The 24,036-nt window shown below is 41.8% G+C and overlaps 2 protein-coding genes across 5 annotated transcripts in view; one reads left to right on the forward strand and one right to left on the reverse strand.

Moving 5' to 3' along the window:
* AMPD3 (adenosine monophosphate deaminase 3) overlaps positions 1-9,783 on the forward strand; it is a 56,595-nt gene extending 46,812 nt beyond the window's left edge. For all 4 annotated transcript variants that reach the window (XM_034932137.3, XM_003818151.6, XM_034932138.3 and 1 more), the window contains exons 11-15: positions 2,739-2,902; positions 4,123-4,243; positions 5,374-5,547; positions 7,205-7,315; positions 8,366-9,783. In XM_034932137.3, coding sequence (XP_034788028.3) covers positions 2,739-2,902; positions 4,123-4,243; positions 5,374-5,547; positions 7,205-7,315; positions 8,366-8,542 — 747 coding nt within the window. In that variant the 3' untranslated portion in view covers positions 8,543-9,783. The remainder of the gene's footprint in view (positions 1-2,738; positions 2,903-4,122; positions 4,244-5,373; positions 5,548-7,204; positions 7,316-8,365) is intronic.
* A 2,538-nt stretch (positions 9,784-12,321) lies between these two features.
* RNF141 (ring finger protein 141) overlaps positions 12,322-24,036 on the reverse strand; it is a 31,696-nt gene continuing 19,981 nt past the window's right edge. The window contains exons 5-6 of the mRNA XM_003818159.5: positions 21,702-21,809; positions 12,322-17,736 (exon numbers count right to left, since the gene is read on the reverse strand). Of these exons, the coding sequence (XP_003818207.2) occupies positions 17,586-17,736; positions 21,702-21,809 (259 nt within the window). The 3' untranslated portion in view covers positions 12,322-17,585. The remainder of the gene's footprint in view (positions 17,737-21,701; positions 21,810-24,036) is intronic.

Genomic DNA, 24,036 nt, shown 5'->3' on the forward strand with positions numbered 1-24,036 from the left:
ACCATGTGTGATTAAGTACAAGCCCCTAAAGTATATTTCCCTTCCAGATTCAGTTAGTTGTAGGAGAAGGAGAGGAGCAGTCTGGGAAAGGCTTAACCAGGGAGGGAGGGGGAGGGGGCGGGAGCTGGTCCCACCCTCCGGATGCCTGGAATCGAGGGGGTATCAGATGGTGATACAGGCCAGTGCCTGGTGATGGATGACTTTCTACAGGGAGAGGCACAGCGGGGAGCCCGAGGGCTGGGGCACGGGGGAAGAATTGAGTCTGTGTGCCCAGAAAGTGATTGGACAAGCTGAGGGACATCATCAAATTTATGTTTTAGACAAACATATTCTGGCTGTTGTGTGGAGATGGCCCAGAAGAGAAGGTAGCTGGAGGTGGGGGCAGGGGTGAGAGTCAGGGGCCTGCCTGGAGACAGGAGGGGAGCTTGACCCAGCGGAAATAGCTCACACTCGTGCGTGCTTCTGCCTGGCCTGGTCAGACGCCACAACGTGATCTCACCTAAGCCTCACAATTACCCCATTACTATCACCATTTTGTTGTTAACAGTAAGCGGAATTATTATGTGCTTGGTGCGTGTTGGACACGGTGTTGAGTGCTCTCCCTGGATTATCTCATTTAATCCTCACCAAAGCCCTGTGAAGCTGCTAGCTTCAATTGACACACAAGGAAATTAAAACAGATCATAAAGCTAAAAGTGGCAGAGCTGGAATGCGTTTCCAGGCAGGCTGACTCCAGCGATGTACCCTGAACCCCTAGTCTATGTTGCCTCCCAAGTGAGAATAGTAAGGTGCACAGCAGCTACCAGCTTGCGTCTCTGAGGTGTGGCAGCGCAGGGACTCTGCACAAAGTGTGGGGCTTGGCGAGAAGCGGTGGGCGTACACCTGGCAGGACCTGGGCAGAGACTGAAGGAGGCACTGGGCGGAGTCTAGGATGCCTCCCAGGTGCCTGGCTTTGCAGGAGCATGGATGGTGTGCTGTTCGAAGGTTGCTGCCAGCAATGGAGGAAGAGCAGGTATGGGGAGGAGGAGGAGCAGGAGGAGGAGACAACGTATTTTGCGCCCGAGGCTGCGGGAGATGCAGTGGTGAGGCCCTGCTTCAGCTGGATAGAGCTCTGAAGAGGGGCTGAAATTATCCCCATGCCAGGCCCCAGAAAGTTCGGGTGAAGTATGGAGCTAGTGAGCACAGAGCAGAGCTCAAGGTCCTCCCTGGCCCCCCAAACCCGTCTAGGGAGTGCTTAGGGTCATAGCAGGGACCCTGTCATTTCCTTTGACACACAGGGCTCTGTGACACGGAAGATTCTGGCCAAGCTGCCTTGCTCCTCTGGGCCTTTGCTGCCCGCATAGGAACAGGAGAGGCCAGCAGACCTGGCTGGGGCCTGGGGCGTGGGCTGGGAGCCCTCCAGTTTGGGCCAGTTGTGGATTAAGGGGGACAGTCTCTTTCTCCCATCTGCTATTCAGAGGCCCCTTTGCAAAGCACTGCCGTGGCCTGGTAGCAAGCCTCCCCTGTGCACTGAGAGCCCGTACCCTCCATGCATGTGTTCTTGGTTGGGGATGACCCCTGGGATCAGCCAGAAGGCTCCAGTGACTCAGGAGCAGCCCCCCAGGGGCCCCAGCCAAGGCCAAGGTAGAACTGCAGTGGAAGGGTGGGGGTTTCCTGAGGCTACTCAGGCCCATCTCAGAGGGCAGCTCCCAGTGGGGATTGGAGAGCAGAGCTGCCTCCCAGGAGCCATGGCTTAGCCCAGCAAGGACCCTCTTATCTGTCTGTGAGGCAGCTGGCGGGTTTCTCCTGGCCACACCTGGACATGCCCTAGAGTATTCTCTACCTACAGCCCCAAAGAGTGCAGACCCAGAGCCCAGAACCTGTTTTTTTTGTTTGTTTGTTTTTTGGTTTTTTTTAGATGGAGTCTTGCTCTGTCACCCAGGCTGGTGCAATCTCGGCTCACTGCAACCTCCACCTCCGGGGTTCAAGCGATTCTTCTGCCTTAGCCTCCTGAGTAGCTGAGATTACAGGTGCACGCCACCATGCCCAGCTAATTTTTGTATTTTTTTTTACTAGAGACGGAGTTTCACCATGTTGGGCAGGCTGGCCTCGAACTCCTGACCTCGTGATCTGCCCGTCTCCTCCTCCCAAAGTGCTAGGATTACAGGCATGAGCCACCATGTCTGGCCAAACCTGGTTTCTTGAGCAACTTTCTTAATTGCTTTGGCCCTGGTTTGCTCAATTGTAAAATGGGGCTGGCAGCCAACCCCTCCCTCCTGGGTTGTTCTGAATATGAATTAACTGACGTGAGTAAAGTGCTTTGAGCAGGGCTTGATGCGTGATGTGTACTAGGACCCTTTTTCCTCATAGCTTGTCGCTGCTGCTGATGGCAATGGCCACTCCTCCCTGCAGGCTGGCCTCGGCATAGCAGAGGGGCAGGTGGTGGCCATGGCTGCTTTGCCCTTCACCTGGCTTGGCAGTTTCCTCCACTGTCACCACCACCACACAGGGGCTTGGCACTCTCCTGTCTCACCTCCAGAGTACCTATGGAAGCTCCGAAGGGGCACACCTTGGTGTTGTACCCACTTTTCATCCCTGGGAGGAATATGGCCTCAGGCAGGCCAAGGGGTCCCCAGCTGAGGTGTGAACCTGAGGGCCCCAGACCCACAGGCCTCTGGCAGCTATGAGCTCTGGGAGGCTGAACCGAGGCTGAGTCCTGGTCCTGCCTTGGCCTGGTGCTCAGGACCTCTCCTGCCCAGGTGACGGGGTTTGACAGCGTGGATGATGAGTCCAAGCACAGCGACCACATGTTTTCCGACAAAAGCCCAAACCCGGACGTCTGGACCAGTGAGCAGAACCCACCCTACAGCTACTACCTGTACTACATGTATGCCAACATCATGGTGCTCAACAACCTCCGCAGGTGCGTGAGGCCTGCCCTCGCACATGCTTGGGTTCATGTGTTAGTACATGCAAGCATGCACACACATGCACACACACATGCATGTGATCCTTGTGTCCGTGTGCACCTGAACCAACACGCATGTCCATGTGCCCACACACCTCAAAACACACAGCACTTTCCAGCCTGCTATATGAGGCATGTCTCCACATGATCACACACATGCAAACATGCCCACCATAACACACATGCCAGTACAGACATATGTCATGTACAGTATGCAATGCAGCCACAGTCCACACGTGTCCACACATTTATACGTACACACACCAGGGCACACTCCATGTGTACCTGTACGTCCCTGAGATAATGGAAGCATAGGACATGCTATCACACATGCACGTTCACTTACTGCCACACCAACAATGTCCACACGTGCATATTTTCGTTCAGCAAATCACTGCATCTGGCATGCGATAGGCATTGCCCTGGGCACTGGACAAATAACGGGGAACAAAACAGACTAAATCCATGCATGCCCTTACAGGCAGAGGCTCCTACCAATATGCACACAGACGAGGCACACGTGGCCAGGAGTTAGCTGCCCAGGGCAGCAGGACACTGAGCCATTCCCTTCCCTACAAGTCTTGCATCCCACTTTCCCCTGCTGGGCCCTGGGGTCTCTCTAGCTTAGCCTAAACTGGTGCTAGTTGGTGGGTGTGGAGGTTTCGAATGGGGTCCTGATTGAAAGAAATGGCCTGGCAGGGTGGAGGCAGTCCTGGGCTGAGCTTTTGGAGATGGGGGCTCTGGTTCTGGCTTTGCTACTGACCTGTTCAGTGGCATGGAACATAGACTTCACTCTCCGGGCCTTGGTTTGCCCATTTCCATAACACAGAGGTCAGACTCTGTGGTTTCTCATGGCCTTCCCTGCTCTGGAGTTCTACGAATGCGGGACACAAGGCCAGGAGAGGAATTCAGGAGAGTGGCTGGAGGGCACAGCAGGGTCTCTTTCTACTGCGAGGCCCACTCTCTGCCCGTGGAGGTGATGCTTCTTGGTTCTAAGGGGCCCCGGGGCCTGGACCTCTGCATTTTAGGAAGGGTAGTTTCCAGGGTGCACTGGGTCAGCACAGCTGACCATGGGTGGTCATTCCCCCCGGAGCTGGCCCTGAGCTGTGGCTGCAGGCCCCAGGCAGAGCCAACTCGGGGGGGCCTTCCTGATTCGGAAACCCCTTCTCTTACAGGGAGCGCGGCCTGAGCACGTTCCTGTTCCGGCCGCACTGTGGGGAAGCCGGCTCCATCACCCACCTGGTGTCTGCCTTCCTCACTGCTGACAACATTTCCCACGGGCTGCTCCTCAAGAAGGTAACCAGGTCACTCTCGGGAGCCCATCCTGAGTGACTGCCCTGCCCTGGGCTCCTGGGAGGCTCAACCAGTGAGGCCAGAAGGCTGGGCCCTCTTCTGGGCTGGGATGTCTGTCCTTATCTTGGTTTTATTTTTAATTATGAAAGTAATATAATCAAACTCATCACAATTTTGATTTTCCAAAAACTGGAGAAATGGAAAAAAGCCAGCCCTTATGCTATTACAGTAATAGAAATAGCCATTATTAGCTTTTTAGTATATCTAATTTCCATCTTTTATCCACAGCATATTTTTAATGTGTTTATTATCATCATGAACACAGAATTTGGTTCCTGCCTTGTCCCTTACTGTTGTATGACAAGCATTTTTTGATGCTGCAACGTAATATCTATGCTCCTTTTTCCAAAGGCTGTTGTTGGATGAAGGGTCTGCCACTTTGTCTGTAATTGACTCAACTGGTCCACACTAGTTGGGCACAGAGTCCATCCACCTTTTCACTGGTGTACCCTTGAACTCTGTGCATACAGTCTTCTCCGTATTTTGGATCACTTTCCATTGGCACGATGTTTGATCAAAATGCTCCCTTTCCCTGATCCCGGTGAGGTGTAACCATGGGTCACATTTTTGGGTGGGGTGGGTGCTACAGTAGAAGACCACTCTATCCTGGGCAGGTCCACCCCTCCCATCCCTTCAGGGATCATCTCCCAGGAGCTGGAGTGTTTATAGTCTCAACCTGGCTGTTTGCAGTCAAAGCAATAAAACAGCTAGAGGGGGGCATCTTCTAGACTGGGTCCGTGCCTAGGAGAAAGGAGCTGAAGGTGTAGGCTGGAGTGGGCTGCCCTTCCTGCCCTGAGCCTTGCCTCCAGTTTGGAGCAAGAATGAGCACTTCCAACAGTGGGTAGAGGCACCAGGGAGGGCTGGCATGCAATGTAGGAATGAGATGAACAGTGGGGAAGGGGAGAGTGGGTCTGAGTGTCCTGGCTTCGAGGAACTCGGGTTGAGGACTTGGGCAGACATGGTTCAGACCCCTGGTTTCCACTGGTGAATGCTTCTTCCCTTCCTTTCTCCCTTCCCTTTTCCCTTCTCCCCTCTCTGGCACTTGTCACATGAGTTCGGTGGTTCTTTTGCAGAGTCCGGTATTGCAGTATCTCTACTACCTTGCTCAGATCCCCATTGCCATGTCTCCTCTTAGCAACAACAGTTTGTTCCTCGAATATTCCAAGAACCCTCTGAGGGAATTCCTGCACAAGGGACTGCATGTTTCTCTTTCCACCGATGACCCCATGCAGTTCCACTACACGAAGGTAAGGACTTTGGGGTTAGGACAGTAGTGCCTCAGTAGGCACCAGTCCTAGCCTGTCCTCCCATTTCAGGAACCTGAGCCCATGGCTTAGTTCTGCTTTTGGGGTGGGGTTGGTGGCCCAGTGAAGGCAGGAAGGAAGCCACTGTTGGGGGAAAATTGTGCCATCCAAGAGCCCTTTCTTTGGGGTTCTTGAACCCTCAAAGGCACAATTTAGTATCTTTGCCTTCCTCTATTTTCTCTTTCTCTGACATTTATGAGCTCTGTGACCTTGGTAAAGTTATTAGATTTCTGGATCAAGTTCTTCTTCATCTGTAAAATGGAGATAAAATTTTCTCTGTCCCTACCCTGTAAGGATTCATGAAGATAATGAATCAAAGGGTCTAACATAGTGTCTGCATATATTCAAAATGGTTGCTACTTTTTAAATCAATGCTATTATAATTTCTACACTTTGGGTCTCTGGGAAAATAAAAGAGGAAGCTAACAGTGGTGTCATGCATGGGGACTAGCCGCAAGTGTACCCAGCATGTTTTGATGGTGTCGACAAGACCAGCCATTGCTTAACAAAAACAGAAGCACCAGAGTCTTTTAGGACAGAGGTTCTCCAACCTCTTGGTCTCTGGACCCCTTTATACTCTTAAGAATTGAAGCTTTCAAAGACCTGTTGTTTATGTGGGTTATATCTACTGACATTTACCACGTTAGAAATGAATAAGAAATTTTAAAATATTTATTATCTCATTTTAAAACCACATCAATAAACCAATGAAATGTTACATAATAATGATTTTTTTTCTGAAAAGTAACAGTTTCCCCTGCCTTTGTTTTGCATTTTTAAGCCTCTTTAATGTCTTAATGGAAGTCAGCAGGACTCTTCTAGCCACTTCTGCATTCAATTTGTTTTTAATCAAAATATGTAAAAATAGAAATCTTGCCTCATGAAAATACATAATTGGAAAAGACAAGACCTTTCAAAAGGTCTTAGGACCCTCAGGGGTCCTTGACCTGTACTTCGAGAACTATTGCTCTAGGCTACAGCGGCAGTGGGGTGGAGAAGAGGTCACAGACGGCTTGTGATGAATAGACACTTCACATCCCAGAAGGGAAGCAAAACCACAGCTCAAACCCAGATCATTCTGGGATTACACCATTTTACCACTTATCCTATGATCACTTCTCATTTTTTTTTGATGTTCCATCTCTGCTTTTAGTACTTTACTCATCTATCTATCTATCTATCTATCTATCTGTCTATCTATCTATTTATCTATCATCTATCTATCTATTGCAAACTTAAGAAAATAGTGTGTTAAAAAGAAAAGCTAGAGGGCAAGTGCTAAATGTGGCATGACTAGAGGGCTTGTCACAGGAGAGCAGAGACTGCCATCCCTGATGACTGGCACAGGGCTTCAACATGAGGTCTCAGTGCTGGTCAATGAATAAATCTGGAGGCGTGATTTTAGATCTCTCTTTGATAACCCGTGATTTTACAGAAGAAAAGATCTTAGGCTTTGAAGGTGTGATGTTTGATGATCCAGGTGCCATTTAGTGAGGAAAAGTTAAACCCGCAGTGTCTGATGTTGTTAGCTTTGGACATGTGTGAACGATTGACATGGATATCCTCCCGTCTAATCCACATGCTTTCGGGGAGGGTCTAGGAAGCACTTATGGAAGAATATGCCATTGCAGCTCAAGTGTGGAAGCTGAGCACCTGCGACCTGTGTGAGATCGCCAGGAACAGCGTGCTGCAGAGCGGCCTCTCGCATCAGGTATGGAGTGTGACGGTGCTGCCTGTGTCCCTCCTGGGAAGGCTTCCTGCTGTGTGCCAGGAGCCTTCCAGGCACTGGGGATCTGTGATGAACATAGCAGGCAGGGCCTCTGAGACACTCAGGCACAGGGAGAGAAGACGCGGCAGCCTCCTGTGTTTTCATGGCTGCTTCCTCACCCTTCTCAGACCTCTACGCCTCCTTGGAGAGGCCTTCCCTGATCGCCCATTCTAAAATAGCCACACACTTGCTATTATTCTCTATCTCCTTAATCAGTTTTTCTCCATACCATTTATTCCTGCTGATGTTTAGTTATGTGTTTTTCTGTCTTTCCCTCTAGCATGTAAGCTCTGTGAGGGCAGAGGCTTGTTCAGAATTATATCCCCGGGCCCTAGATAGTCCCTGGCACATAGCAGGCGCTCAATATTTCTTGAATAGATGAACAGTATCTAGACTGAATAAAAATCTAGACTATGGGACTCAGACATCTGTCATTTTTTAAAAAGCCTGATGAGGAGCTGGCACTGAGACCCATGTTCTGATGTACGTTAGGTCCCCCGACACCTCCCTGGGTGATGTCACTGGTTGGGAAGAGGTTGCATTAGGGGCTGTGCTTGTCGGATGATGATGCAGCAGAGTTAAAGGCTTAAGATTCCTTTCATGCGCAGTGTGGTGCCTTGGATTGGCCCTCCCCAGGAACATTGTCCTTGTCAGCTCTCAGGAGGGACTTCTTAATTCGAGTCTTACCTCCTTCCCCTTGCCTTTCCCATCCCCAGCAGCTGCTGCAGACCTTATCTTTCCTCTCTGATCAAGGAAAGCACAGCCAGGAATGAAGGGCTGTCTGAGGATGACTGAGGTTGTCAGGGTGACATCCTTGAGGACACAGAGGCCAGCAGGAATTTTAAGAGTTCCGTGGGGATAAGATGTCCTGACCAAAGATCTGCTTCAGGGGGACTAGTCTGACTTGCTGTGACTGATGTCAAAGCTGCCCGCATGGCTATAGAAAGTGAATCAAAAGTATATAGTTTCATTTGTATTTCTCTTGGCCCACAGGAAAAGCAAAAGTTTCTGGGACAAAATTATTATAAAGAAGGACCTGAAGGAAATGATATTCGAAAGACAAATGTGGCTCAGATCCGGATGGCATTCCGATATGAGACCTTATGCAATGAGCTCAGCTTCCTGTCTGATGCTATGAAATCAGAAGAGATCACCGCCTTGACCGACTAGGTCCAGCATTTGACATGCATTTTAACTTTTTGGTTCAATTTCAAGTCTGCTGTAGCTAATAGTGGTCAAGATTCCGAACTAGGACTTTCCTCTGTGAAGAGGATGCCTCTGAAGAAATTTTAAACTGGTGATTTTGGTTGCACTGCTCACTTTAAGAGTTAACATGCTCACTTGTTAGTATTTCTGAGTAACAAGATGGTGACTTCTCCTTGGGGATCTGGGAGCTGAGCACTTGTCTATACTTGTTCCTAATTTTCCAAGTATTTCTCTTGAAACTGCCAGTGCCTGAACTGTTGGGGCCAGGATTTTCCCTGGTCAGATGCCAAGTAACATGTGGTTTTCTGCCATACTTTTCTCCATTGGCCCAGGTAGGCTAATTGGTAGTTGTTCATTTCAGCCTCTGGATGGCTGGCTGCCTTAAACACAATCAATTTCAAAGCTCCATTTCATAAAGGGGCTACTTTGAAGGAGTTAAGATGGAAGACTTCCTTCTTGACAAATTGTGTTTTTAGTGAATTTCTTAAACCGTTTTATTTAGCCCTCCTTCCCTCTTTCTAGTTGGAAGCCAAATGTACTCATGAAAACAGCCACTCCTATTCTGAGTCTTGGTTTCTTCACCTAGAAAGTGAGGGTTTGGACTAGATGAGTGGCTTTCAGGGTGTTCTGTGAGTCTCCTCATGAATACTTTAGGGTGGGGGAGGGAAGGGAGTGAGTGATGCTCAGGGGCTGTCAAAGTGACTGCGTTCATCAGTTTTACACGGGGGCTGCTACATAATATTTTCATTTGAACGAAGAACTTCAAAAAGCACAGGACTAGATGATCTCTGCTCCTTTTGGCTCTAATATGCTACAACTGTAGGCCAATTATCACTTTACCAATTAAGAGTTAGGCCAGATAAGTGAAATTTAACTTAAGGGCACACAGCTAATAAGTAATAGGCCTACAACTGGATTTCCTTATTCCAAATCCTGTCTTTTCCCCACTATTCCATTAGACCCCACAAATGTTAGTTGTGTGTGTGTGTGTGTGTTTTTAATCACTGTAACCGGGTGCATTTTTTTAAGGCAAAATTTCTCCTTTATCTACTATGATGACTTCAGAAGATACAATGGTCCCAGGGGCCAGGTAGAAAGCATTTTTAAAGATTAATCTGAATTAACCTTTATCAGTGTACTCTTTATCTGTGTTACTAGTGCCTGGTATGTAGTAGGTGCTCAATAAATGCATATTGAATAACTAAGTGAATTTCTTTTGGCAACTTTTTAAGGACATGTGCTCTTAGTACTTAAGAGGCTGCTCAAGGACCTTCCTATCTATTTCTGTGGTCAAATTCAGACTACAGGAGGTCTTTTTGAATCATTATAGTTAGAAGAAGAACCCAGTTTCTGCCTGTGAACTTATTTGACTTTAGATTGTCTCATCTTGTGACTTTATAATGCCTGTCCCCTCCACTGGTCAATTCAGCATATGGAAGTATAAATGCAGTCTTTTTACTAGGCAGATATATATGCTATCTTACAGCTAATTATGAAATTGAATGAAAATCCATTGTTATCTTAGGGATTAGTTTTGAAAAGCCCCCATTTATATACATTTGCCCTAACACAGGAAGTATTGTGTAGTTTCTCATTGTCATTTTATCTGTATCAAGTATCTTTTTTTAAATTGTTAAATAAAGTCAGCTAGGACTGTGGCTCAATAATTTAAAACTATTTAAAGGTAATCATATTTAAAGCAAATGTTAAAGATTTTTACTCTTAAGATTGGGCACCATGAAAAGCTATCAATAATAATAGCTAACTTATCTTTTACTAAGACTCAGACATGAATGACATTCACTAGGAAAACTCAAAATTTTCAAACTGAAGCTCACTAGACCCAGAAGATAAATCTTCCTTTGTTATTTTCTCTAACTTCTACCCTGTTATAGTTCATGAGCAAAGCTATACATGTTCCTTTCCTTTTCCCGGGGTATTATTTTAGTCTGTCCAGCTAACACCTTGTTGATATGGACTCTAGAATAGGATTGCGCTGTTATCCCTAGGGTAACTTGTTCGGTTGGTCAAGTTATTGGATCAATTAAACGTGGTAATTCGCTTTGACTGGTGAAGTCTCGGCATGTGTTGCTCGGAGGTTGGATTGTGCTCCGAGGTCGCCCCAACCGAAATTTTTAACGCAGGTTTGATAGTTTAGGGCCTGTGGGCTTGTTAAGTGTTGTTTGCATTAATGAATTAAAGCTCCATAGGGTCTTCTCGTCTTGTTATACTATGCCCGCCTCTTCACGGGCAGGTCAATTTCACTGGTTGAAAGTAAGAGACAGCTGAACCCTCGTGGAGCCATTCATACAAGTCCCTATTTAAGGAACAAGTGATTATGCTACCTTTGCACGGTTAGGGTACCGCGGCCGTTAAGCGCATGTCACTGGGCAGGCGGTGCCTCTAATACTGAGAATGCTAGAGGTGATGTTTTTGGTAAGCAGGCGGGGTAAGATTTGCCGAGTTCCTTTTACTTTTTTTAACCTTTCCTTGTGGGCATGCCTGTGTTGGGTTAACAGTGGGGGTAATAATGGCTTGTTGGTCGGTTATAGATATTGGGCTGTTAATTGTCAGTTTGATATTTTGGTCTGATGTAGGCTTATGCGGAGGAGAATGTTTTCATGTTACTTACACTAACATTAGCTCTTCTATGGGGTAATAGATGGGTCCAATTGGGTGCAAGGAGTTCAGTTATGTGTTTGGGATTTTTTAGATGACAGGTGTCGAGCTTGAACGCTTTCTTAATTGGTGGCTGCTTTTAGGCCTACTATGGGTATTAAATTTTTTACTCTCTTTACAAGTTTTTTTCCTAGTGTCCAAAGAGCTGTTCCTCTTTGGACTAACAGTTAAATTTACAGGGGGATTTGGAGGGTTCTGTGGGTAAATTTAAAGTTGAACTAAGATTGTCTTGGACAACCAGCTATCACCAGACTCGGTAGGTTTGTCGCCTCTACCTATGAATCTTCCCACTATTTTGCTACATAGACGGGTGTGCTCTTTTAGCTGTTCTTAGGTAGCTCGTCTGGTTTCGGGGGTCTTAGCTTTGGTTCTCTTTGCAAAGTTATTTCTAGTTAATTCATTATGCAGAAGGTACAGGGATTAGTCCTTGCTGTATTATGCTTGGTTGCAATTTTTCATCTTTCCCTTGCGGTACTATATTGCGCCGATTTACAATTTCTAACGCCTATACTTTATTTGGGTAAATGATTTGGTTAAAGCTGTTCGGTAGTAAGGTGGAATGGGTTTGGGGCTAGGTTTGGCTCAGAGCGGTCAAGTTGAGTTGAAATCTCCTAAGTGTAAGTTGGGTGCTTTGTGTTAAGCTACACTCTGGTTCGTCCAAGTGCACTTTCCAGTACACTTACCATGTTACGACTTATCTCCTCTATATAAATGCGTAGGGGTTTTAGTTAAGTGTCCTTTAAAGTATACTTGAGGAGGGTGACGGGCGGTGTGTACGCGCTTCAGCGCCCTGTTCAACTAAGCACTCTACTCTTAGTTTACTGCTAAATCCACCTTCGACCCTTAAATTTCATAAGGGTTATCGTAGTTTTCTGAAGTAGAAAATGTAGCCCATTTCTTGCCACCTCATGGGCTACACCTTGACCTAACGTCTTTACGTGGGTACTTGCGCTTACTTTGCGGCCTTCGTCAGGGTTTGCTGAAGATGGCGGTATATAGGCTGAGCAAGAGGTGGTGAGGTTGATCGGGGTTTATCGATTACAGAACAGGCCCCTCTAGAGGGATATGAAGCACCGCCAGGTCCTTTGAGTTTTAAGCTGTGGCTCGTAGTGTTCTGGCGAGCAGTTTTGTTAATTTAACTGTTGAAGTTTAGGGTTAAGCATAGTGGGGTATCTAATCCCAGTTTGGGTCTTAGCTATTGTGTGTTCAGATGCATTAAAGCCACTTTCGTAGTTTATTTTGTATCAACTGGAGTTTTTTACAACTCAGGTGAATTTTAGCTTTATTGAGGGGAATTGATCTAAAACACTCTTTATGCCGGTTTCTATTGACTTGGGTTAATCATGTGACCGCGGTGGCTGGCACGAAATTGACCAACCCTGGGGTTAGTATGGCTTAGTTAAACTTTCGTTTATTGCTAAAGGTTTATCACTGCTGTTTCCCGTGGGGGTGTGGCTAGGCTAAGCGTTTTGAGCTGCATTGCTGCGTGCTTGATACTTGTTCCTTTTGATTGTGGTGATTTAGAGGGTGACTCACTGGGGTGGGGATGCTTGCATGTGTAATCCTACTAAGAGCTAATAGAAAGGCTAAGACCAAACCTATTTGTTTATGGGGTGATATGAGCCCGTCGAAACATTTTCAGTGTATTGCTTTGGGGAAGTAAGCTACATAAACTGTATGGGGTGTCTTTGGGGTTTGGTTGGCTCGGGGTATGGGGCTAGCAGCGGTGTCCTGCAAGCTTTTCTGACATCTTTTCTATAGCACTTTGTGCTTTTATTACATTGCTATACTTAATTGGCCTTTTGGGGGACAAATCCCTACTTTCCTTTGTGTTTGCAACTGGAATAAGAGGCAATTAATTGTATACTGGCTCAGGTTTCTAAAGCAACAGTTTTTGAGGCAGTTATCCCTTCTTTATCCTTAAGGGCTCAAGTTCACTTTATGTGTTACTTCAAATTGTACCGCTGGAACGATCGACATCATTGCTCTTTGCCTCGTGAAAACAAATCACAGCTCCTGGGCTGTTATTTTTCATGGCCTCTTGGATTAAACAAGAGCCGAAAGCACTTTTCTCTTGCTTTCTCTTTACTTCTGAGTGTTGGTGAAACAATATTCTTCATTTCCTGCGTTTGAGACATGACTGAAGGTGATATACCCAAATACTCTGCCTGAACTATGATCATTATAAAGAACAAGTGTAACTAGGGGAATACTAACCAGATAAACATAGTTCCTTGGAAATTTTTGCAATTAGTAAGATAGAAGATGACAGAGAGTAAGACTATAAACAGCTGCAAGCGTGTCAAAACCTATCTCTGCAAAGGCTTTTATGTATTTTGACAGTAAAATGTGCATTTCTCCACAGTATGATGATACAGTCAATTTAACTACCAACTGCCACTCATTCTTATGTCCTTGCACTTTTCAGCACTAAGATTCTACGATGTTTCTCTAATTACATTCTTATATTTTGGAAATGATTTTACAAGGTAAACAAACTACAATAGGGTTGAGCATTTTATTTTTGCTGTCTGTTGGGGTAGGGGTCCACAACCCCTGGGCTGTGGACAGTACTGGTCTGCTGCCTGTTAGGGACCAGGCTGCACAGCAGGAGTTGAGCCGCGGGCGAGTGAGTATTACTGCCTGAGCTCCACCTCCTGTCAGATCAGCAGCGGTATTAGATTCTCAAGGAGCACGAACTCCACTGTGAACTGCGCATACGAGGGATCTAGGTTGCATGCACCTTATGAGAATCTAACTAATGCCTGATGATCTGAGGTGGAAAAATTTCATCCCGAAACTATTCCCACCCCAACCCTGGTCTGTGGAAAAATGGTCTTCCATGAATGCAGTCCCTGGTGCCAAAAAGGTTGAGGACTGCTACAGCAGGGTGAAAAGACATAAGAGCAAATGAGTCTGTTGTCAGCTGCTTAGGTTTGTATTATGTCGTCATTGTGTGGCCCAGCATAAATGTGAGTGACCTGTTAACTTCCCTCATCTCCAAGTAGTTTTCTTATTCCTGGATAGACTAAGCTTGACTTCAGACAATAACAGTTAAAAATGCAAATTCTTCAGACTACCTTTTAATAAACTCAACTTCCCAATGTTAAAAATCACTGAATCAAAACATATTTTCAAGCAGCCTTTTCTCCCAGATATATATTAGATATAAGGAAATGGAGTCCAATTTGAAATGAATTTTAAAACAGCACACAAACATCACAAGCCCCCAGCACACAATATAAAATAGTTCTCTAAGGAATATAAACATTTAGTATATTAGAATGTGAAATTACATAGGAAAATAATCTCTTCAATTAGCTAAAATTACTTGTGAAAGATTATTTATTGCACAATTTATCAGTGGGTACTAAGAATAACACAGATCCTATTATTCTCAACCTCTAAATTCAGTACATAGTAAAATTCATTTTCTCAAACTAAGGTTCTATACATAATCGGAGTAAACCCTCTGTTACTGAGTTAAGATAGGGAAAACAAATTCCTTAGAGTTCATGAAACCACTTCACAAATCCTAGAAGGCACACATTATATTTCCTATCATAGTAAGTACATTTAAGTACTTCATATTTAAAAAAGACAAAGCTGTACAGAATACAAAAAGTGTACATTTCATCCATTAAACAAATTTACAACTTTTACGATTAGTTATTACAGTAGAACTGACCTAACATTCACATCTAAATAATTATTATCACCCAGTTTAATAGAGCGAACAAAGAGCTGTGCTCATTTATTTATTTGATAAGGCTAATAACATTTTATATTCACAGTAGATCAGTAAGTGTCTTGGAGCTCATATTGTAAAATAAAAAGGTTTGGGCCCTATTGAGTCACTGGGCTCATTGTTAAATAATTCCTTGAAAGGTGAAGGATTCTGGGGGATAAAATCATTGGCTATCCCTGGAAAGATCCAAAACTCTGTAAGGTAACTCTGTTCACTTTTCAGAAACATTTTAAAATTAGGTAATCTGAATTAAACTCAGCAAGTCTAATCTAAAAGGACAATTTAAAATCTTAGAGCTGGAAAAGATTTCAGTGGATCATCTATCCCAAGGTTTTCAAAATATGTTCCATGGAATACTAAGAATCTATGGAGGAGATACAGGGTTCTGCAAATTTGACTTGAATTTAATTAAAAAAATTTTTTTTTAAAAATGACTCCCACTATATGTGTGTTACTCACCAAATTCAAACATGCTGGATATCACCAATGCATTAATGTTTTTATTCATTGACTTAATCACATTTATAGTATATAAAGTTTATATAATAAGGAAATTTATAATATGACTTTTATATAGTGGGGTATAGGGTATGTGTGTATGCACACGTGTTTAAAGGTTCTGTAAGATTTTCCTTGAAAAAGTTTTTGCTGCTGAAATAGTGTGAAAACCACAAATAAAGTCTCAGTTTCTAAAGTAAGAACACATCAACAAGAGTAAGAGACTTTCTCAAGGTCACACAACCACCAAGTGCATTGCCAGGTTGATATGATGGAACCCCTGGTACTCTGCTTGCATAAACCTCCATAGGGAGTAGTTAGCTATTTGGTACTTAGCTGTCCCATTATGAATGTCAATGGATTAGTCTTCAGTATTTTTGGGGGCGAAATCAAGCTACCCCTGGCCAGATGTTTTTCCTTGAAATTGATTTGAATTTTATTTGCTCGCCTATTAAAATCCTACTATCCAGAAATTCTGTCATCAATAAGTGGCAACTTAAATTGTGTACCCTGGTTTAGGAAAATAGTAATATTTGCAACTTATGAATGATAAGTCAGAAAAGTTACATGGAATGTTAAATTTTAAAGGAGATAGGCCCTTGTTTTATTACATGCTGAAATGTTAATGTTAGAAATTTTAGTTCATAAGCAAAAAAAATGGTTGAGGTGCAACTGAAGATCACAATTCCATTATTACTATATTCTTTCAGAATATTTTAATGGAAAGAGTATTTCAATGGAAGTACAGTGAAACAGTAGGAATGCCAAATTATCTTCTAATTTTCATAAGTATTTTATGTATATATGGTAAAAAAGCCTCACTCTATTTTCTTGTCTTTTTTTTTTTTTTTTGATTAGGAGTCTCGTTCTGTCTCCCAGGCTGGAGTGCAGTGGTGTGATCTCGGCTCACTGCAACCTCCACCTCCTGGGTTCAAGCAATTCTGCCTCAGCCTCCCGAGTAGCTGAGATTACAGGCACCTGCCACCATGCCCAGCTAATTTTTGTATTTTAGTAGAGAGAGGATTTCGCCATGTTGGCCAGGCTGGTCTCAAACTCCTAACCTCAAATGATCCACCCACCTCGGCCTCCCAAAGTGCTGGGATTACAGGTGTGAACCACTGCACTGGCCTCTTGTCTCTTAATCTAAGAAATTTGAGGACTCTGAAATCTCAGAAAGATGTTTTCAAGTTAAGGAAATAAAAGCACCATAAACCAATATTAAATGACCTATAGTAATTTAGAAATATAAAATTTAGTATTTGTGATGCAGAATAATTTCCTTCTGAAACTCCAAGATGTGTGAGCATTATCAAAGCCATTTAGAACAGTTACCCAGCTGTGGGAAAGCATTTCCAGAACAGCCAAGAAAATTCCCCAGGAGAAATCCATTTGCAAAGGAAAGTCACACCCAATTTTGTAGACCTCACCCAAATTATACAGTATGGCAAAAACAAACAAACAAACAAACCTTTAAGTACAGTAGTTCCAAAACATACTGCTAAAGTTATGAAATAATTGTGGATCATTTCAAGTAAAAATTATTAAAGGAGCAATAATTAACCACAAGGGGGCATATATATATATATATATATACTCCTTAGATTCCAGCAGAAAGACTAGTTTTAAGTAGTAACATGCACGTTGAAGTATTCTACATTTTCAATCACTTAAACTTTCCTCTCTCAGATGGCTACAACTTTTTAATATTCGAGGTTTATTTTATATCTAAGTAAAAGGATTCCAGAATACTCCTGCCCTGCAAAACAGTAGTGTTTCAGAAGCCTCTGGAAGTGTTGCTGTTACCTTTAGCAAAGAATTCAAGAGCTATTAGTTGTAATAATACAAATTTGAACAGATAAATAATAGGAAAATATGGTCTAAAACAGTAGCAAATTTTAGTACCACAAATGGAAGACATGGGAAGTTTATTTTTAAAAGGGGGACAAATGATCAGAATAGCAAAAATAAAAGAGTGGGGAAAATGGATTTTCCTGTGTCTGTGCCAGTGCCACAACCCTACATTCTTCCCCCACGACCAAATATTTGAGCCCACAATAGCAACAGAAGACTTTCACTTCAAGGTCATGGCCTGTGGGGCTGGCCTGCCTCATCAGCCATGTTAAGAATATAGTTAGCCATATCATCTTCAGTGGGTGCATCTGATACCACCCAAGATTCATTTGCTCCAGTCATCTGTAGGCGACAAATAGGGCAATTCCTGTGTCGATCACTCCTATTAGAGAAGTCAAAACAAGAACAGTTTGCTTTTTCTCTTTTTTAAAAACAGGATTTTATTTAAAGTAATACATGCACGTGGCTTTTAAAAAGGAAATAGCATAGAAATATATAGTGAAAAATAAATCTCTCCCTCCTATCTCAATCTTCAATTCTCTTTCCCAGGGGCAACCACAGTTACCAGTTTCTTATATATTCCTCCAGAGATAGACTAAGCTGGATTAAGCTTATGTGTACACACATGCACGCACGTGCACACACACATTTCTCCACTTGTCAATATATCTTACAGACTAGTATGTATCAGCACCTGTTAGAGCTGTTTATTCTTTTTAACATACACTGTATCGCTATGCCATAATTTAACTAGTCTCCTGCAGAAGGACATTTAGTTTTTTTTCCCATCTTTTGTTGCTACCAACAATGCAGCAATTCGCATCCCCATACCTAAACAGGTAAAGTATTCCTTTATAATAAAAATTCCTTCTGAGTCCCAAGAGGAAATTCCCTCGCATCAATGGAAGATTTGGTCAAAGTGTCAAGTATAAATGCTTATTTGTGATTATTTAAATGGAAGCCATTACTCTAGGAATAACTTCTTGGCAGTGGCAGGGGAATATGACAAGAAGAAAGGATATTATTAATTATTTTTCTAAGAAATATCTACATGACTTTCAACAATACATCTACCTGTTGCTTGCTTAAAGGTCTGAAAAAATTCCTACGGCTCATAAGCAACAGGAAGACTTATATAAAAATGGAGCATACAAAGTTAAAAGATAAACTTTACATGCACAGTAATTTTTCTGGCAGGGAAAGAACTCATATATGATCACTTAAATAAGATTATGTTTTCGAAAAGGATTTTTTTCTGGTCAAACATTATTTTGGTAATTTAAAAAATACCGTATTTGAGCCAGAGACATATTATGCAGAGAAAAATGTTTTTCTTTTCATCTCTCAGTGAAATCTGGGACCAAAGTAATTATTTATATCAACTGCTCTTTGGCTTTTATGCAAAAATTTAGAACTCTGTTCCAAAAACTAAATGTGAAAGCTACAGCTGGCATATATTATTTAGGTTGATTTCTAGTTCTTCAGAGATATTTTACAAGATAATTATATGTATGCTCTTCTGTGCACAAAACATCACAATTTAAAAATAGTCAACTTCTGTTTCCAACCAACAGAGGCTAGATTTATCTTCCCACCTAAAATTACTAAAACAATGGTTTCATACAATCTTTCAAATAAAGCACTGGCCATCAGGCAACAAAGGACAGTGATCCCTGGGACATGGGAGTCAAAGAAGGTGAGACCTATACTTGCCTCAGCTTACAGCCTCGAGAGTTTGTAGCCCCTGATCAAGAAGGGGGAAGCTTGATGGAACATGGCAAACTCCCTGAGCTGAACACACAGAGCTGAGAATCTTGGGGGGCTAAACAGCTAGGGTTTACAGGGCAGGGTAATGGAAAGCTGCACAGAGGGAAAATTCCAGAGGTCTACGGAAGTGTCCCCGCCAGAATACTCAGCAGAGTGCTGATCAGTGTGTGCATGTGAAGACACTACCGAGGCTGAACAATCAATCAAAGGGCTTTGAGGGGATAGTCCCCTAAAGCTCACTGGGCCTGGGATACTGCCTGTTTCACCAGCCAGACTGGAAAGCCTCATAACTCTTGGGGTATCAGTAGAGTTCTCTAAAGGGTCTTGCTATTAGTGGGACATAATTAGTTCTAAACTAAATACTGCTCTGGTCCTGCCTAACAAATCACAAAAGCAAGATCCAAAAGAATCAAACTGTTTCCAAGTCACTTAACTATAGTCCAGAAAAAAAGCTCAAGAATATTCATAGGAATACAAAAATATCCAATACCCAAAAAGGTAAAATTCACAAAGTCTGCCACAAAGTCTGGCATCCAGTTGAGAACTACCAGACATACAAAAAAGCAGCAGAAAAATATAATCTATAATAAAGAGAAAAATCAATCATAACCACCCAGAACTAACACAGATATTAGAATTAGCAGATAAAATGGAAAGTTATTATAGCTATATTCTATATAGTTAAAAAACTAGAGGAAAGCTCAAAGATAGTAAGAAGAGACATGAAAGATAATAAAAACCCAAATCAAACTTCTAGAAATGAAAATTATCTGAGGTTAAAAAAATACACTGGATAGAATTAATGGCAAGTTAGACACTGAAGAAAAATGGTGAATATGAAAAGAGATAGCAATAGTAACTATCCAGGATGAAACCCAGAGAAAGACTCAAAAAAGAAAGAAAAAAATAGCACCAGTGAGCTGTGAGACAACTTCAAGTGGGCTAATACATGGTAATTGGAATCACAGGAGAGGGGAGAGAAGATAGAAAAAAATCTGAAAAAATAATGGCTGAAAAATTTCCAAATTTGATGACACCGCAAATCAACAAATCCAAGAAGCTCAATAAACCCCAAGCACAAGAAACATGAAAAAACTACTCTAAGGCACATCATAATCAAAGTGCTCAAAACCAGTGAAAAGAAAATAACCTTAAAAACAGAGGGAAAAAATGGCACATTACCTACAGAGGAAAAAAGGATGAGAGAGTTCTCATTAGAAACAATGCAAACAAGATGAGTGTGAAGCAACATTATTAACATACTGAAAGAAAAAATACTCTCAAGTCTAGAATTCTGAATCAGAAAAAAAATCTTTGAAAAATGATATTCGGACATTCAAGAAGAGCCTATGGAATCTACAAAAATACTACCAGAACTGATACATGAGTTTAATAAGGGCGCAGGATACAAGGTTGATATACAAATATCTATTGTATTTCCATATACTAGTATCAATTATAAATTGAAATTTTAAATACCATTTAAAATAGCATAAAACTATGAAATACTTGGGGATAGATGTCAAAGATATGCAACACTGAAAACGAAAAAAATTGGTGACAGAAATTAAAGAAGACCTAAATAAGTGGAGAAATATACAGCGTATGTGGATACGAAGACGCACTAGTAAGAAATTCACTCTCCCTAAATTGATATATTTATTCAATGCAATCTCATATGCTGCTAGTGGGGGTGTAAAATGGCACAAGACTGCTTTGGAAAATAGCTGGCAGCTTTTTAAAAAGTTAAACACACACCTACCATATGATCTAGCCATTCCATGTCTAGGTAGTCACCCAAGAAAAAAACCAAAATACATCCATAAAATGACTTGTCCATGAATGTATCTAGTACCTTTATTTTGTAATAGATAAATATGGAAAACAATCTAATTTCCCTCAATAGGTGAATAAACAAGCTATGGTAGCCACATAACAGACATTACTCATTAATAAAAACGCATGAACTATTGATAGATGCTACAACATGAATAAATACCAAGGTAATTAGACTGAATGAAAGAAGCCAGACAAAAAAAGCACATATTATATGATTCCATTTATAAAAATTCATAACTTTTATGGGTGTGTATATATGCCAAAACATATTAAACTGTACATTAAATACATGTAGTTTATTTTATGTATTTTATAAATTATCCTAAACGCTCAAGTCTTATTTTGTAAAATAATGAACTTGACTAGCTGATCTCTAAAGTTCCCTGAGGTCCAGTATTCAAGAATTTATTCCTTCTAAACACATACACAGAATAAATGTAGAAATGAGGAGAAAAAAAGGAGGAAAAAGGGAAATGTTTGATTTTAGACTTAAGTCAGGCACAAATTTTCATACAGCAAAAGAAAAGTGTCAAAACTAAGGTACACCCCCACATTTAATAAATGTTAGGTGTAAAAACAAAAATAGTTTTAACCAGTAGAAGGCATGCCATAAAATTCAAAGTACTAAAGAATAAAATCTCTCTCATACTTAACTACAGTATTTTTGCACTTTTCAAAGTTTATTCATGTACACTATCCCACTGACCTTGGCCCAGCCCATGAATGCAGTAGGTAACTTACCATTTATCAATACACTTCTGACAAAAGCTGTGAGCACAAGGCAGGATGAGGTCAGCCCGCCCATCCATACAGATACAACACTCCTCCTCATCGGTCAGCTGCTTCACCCTGCAATGTGAAAACTGAGCTGAAACAATTATATTCTCTGTCATTATGCTTTATACTTTGTTTTTGTTGCTTTAAAAAGCATTATTAAACATCTATATGCCCACAGTATAAAGCACAATATGACTCGTGCAAAATCAGACTAAAATTAATATTATCTTTTAGGGATAGCAAATATATTAGGGAAAAAGTATTAAGAGGGCTACATTTCATAAAGAAAGACTAGATAAAAGATACATTTTGTGATAAAGAAAACATAGGCAAAAGTGGAAATAGTCAAATCTTTCTGGAAACAATTTAGCCCATTTTAATCATATTGGACTTAAATAAACAAATTTAACCGATATAGTTATTGCATTAAAGACAGAGATACGGTCTGAGAAACTCATTGTTAGGTGATTTCATTGCTGTGTAAATATCATAGTGTACTTATACAAACCGAGATGGTTTAGCCTACTACATACCTAGGCTATATGGCATAGTCTATTGCTCCTAGGCTACAAACATATATAGCATGTTACTGTATGGAACACTGTAGGCTACTGTAACACAATGGTAGGTATCTGTGTATCTAAATGTATCTGAACACAGAGAAGGTACTGTGTAAATATGGTATACAAGATTAAAAATGGTACACCTGTATAGGGCACTTACCATAAATGGAGCATGCGGGCCTGGAAGTTGCTCTAGGTGAGTCAGTGAGTGAGTAGTGGTGAGTGGATATGAAGGCCTAGGACAGGAGTGTACAATCTTTTGGCTTCCCTGGGCCACACTGGAAGAACTGTCTTTCTTGGGCCACATATATACTAACACTAACACTAACAATATCTGATGAGCTAAAAAAATTGCAAAAAAATCTCATGTTTTAAGAAGGTTTATGAATTTGTGTTGGGCCACATTAAAGCAATCCTGGGCTGCATGCAGCCCGTGGGCCGTGAGTTGAACAAGCTTGGCCTAGGACATTACTGTATAGCACTTGTACAGTAGTGTATAGACTTTATGAACACTGTACATTTAGGCTATACTAAATTTATAAAAAATATATTTCTTCAATGATAAATTAATCTTTACTATAGATTTTTAACTTTATAAACTTTTTACTTTTAACTTTTTGACTCTTTTTGTAACAACACTTACCTTAAAACACACATTATACAGCTGTACAGAAATATTTTATAAGCTTTTTTCTATTTTTAAGATTTATTTACTTTTTTACTTTCTAAACTTTTTTCTTAAAAACTAAGACATAACACACACATTAGCCTAGGCCTAAACAGCGTCAGGATCATCACCATCACTGTCTTCCGCCTCCACCTCTTGTCCCACTGGAAGATCTTCAGGGGCAGTAACATGCACGGAGCTGTCATCTCCTTTGATAACAATGCCTTCTGGAATACCTGCTGAAGGGCCTGCCTGAGGCTGTTTTACAGCTAACTTTTTTTAATAAGTAGAAGGAGTATACTCTAAAATGATTAAAAAGTATAGTATAGTATAATAAATGCATAAACCAGTAACATAATTATCAAGTATTACTGTACATAATTGTAAGTGCTATACTTTTATACTATGAGCAGCACAGTAGGTTTGTTTACACCAGCATCACCAAGAACATTTGAGTAATGCATTGCATCACAATATTAGGATGGCTACGACGTCCACAGGCAATAGGAATTTTTTAGCTCCATTATAATCTTGAGACCACCATCACATATGCAGTCTGTGATTAACCAAAACATTGTTAGGTGATGCATGACCATATAATTTATTCACTATGTGTAACACAAAGCTCCCTAAAATATGGATCCTGCCATCAGGGCCTTACAATGCTGACATTGATAATGGGCATATAAGTGAAAGAATAGTTTAGTCTTAAGTATCAGGTGCTGTGAGAGATACAAAGGGAATAAAAAGCAGTTTCTGTCCTCCAGGAGCTCTTTCATCTTCTTGGGAAGAAAAAAGATTTCAAACCTTTTGCTCCAGCCACAATTCAGAGAGCCCCTGAATGAGCCATATACCTTTGCAGATGGTATTTTCCTTTCCTGAAACTGCCCTTGTGAGTTTAGTAAGCTCCAACCTTGGTAACTCAGCTCAAAACATCGTCATCTCTCTGCTCTCAAAATCAACACTTGCCTCAATGAAAAGACTTAAATATTGCATATTGATTGGCTGGCCTTTCCATAAACTGTAAGCTCTTTGAATATAGGGTGTTTGTCTTAGAGTCTCAATAAAT

This window comes from Pan paniscus, chromosome 9 (assembly GCF_029289425.2).
Source record: "Pan paniscus chromosome 9, NHGRI_mPanPan1-v2.0_pri, whole genome shotgun sequence".
In the NCBI taxonomy this organism is placed as follows: Eukaryota; Metazoa; Chordata; class Mammalia; order Primates; family Hominidae; genus Pan; species Pan paniscus.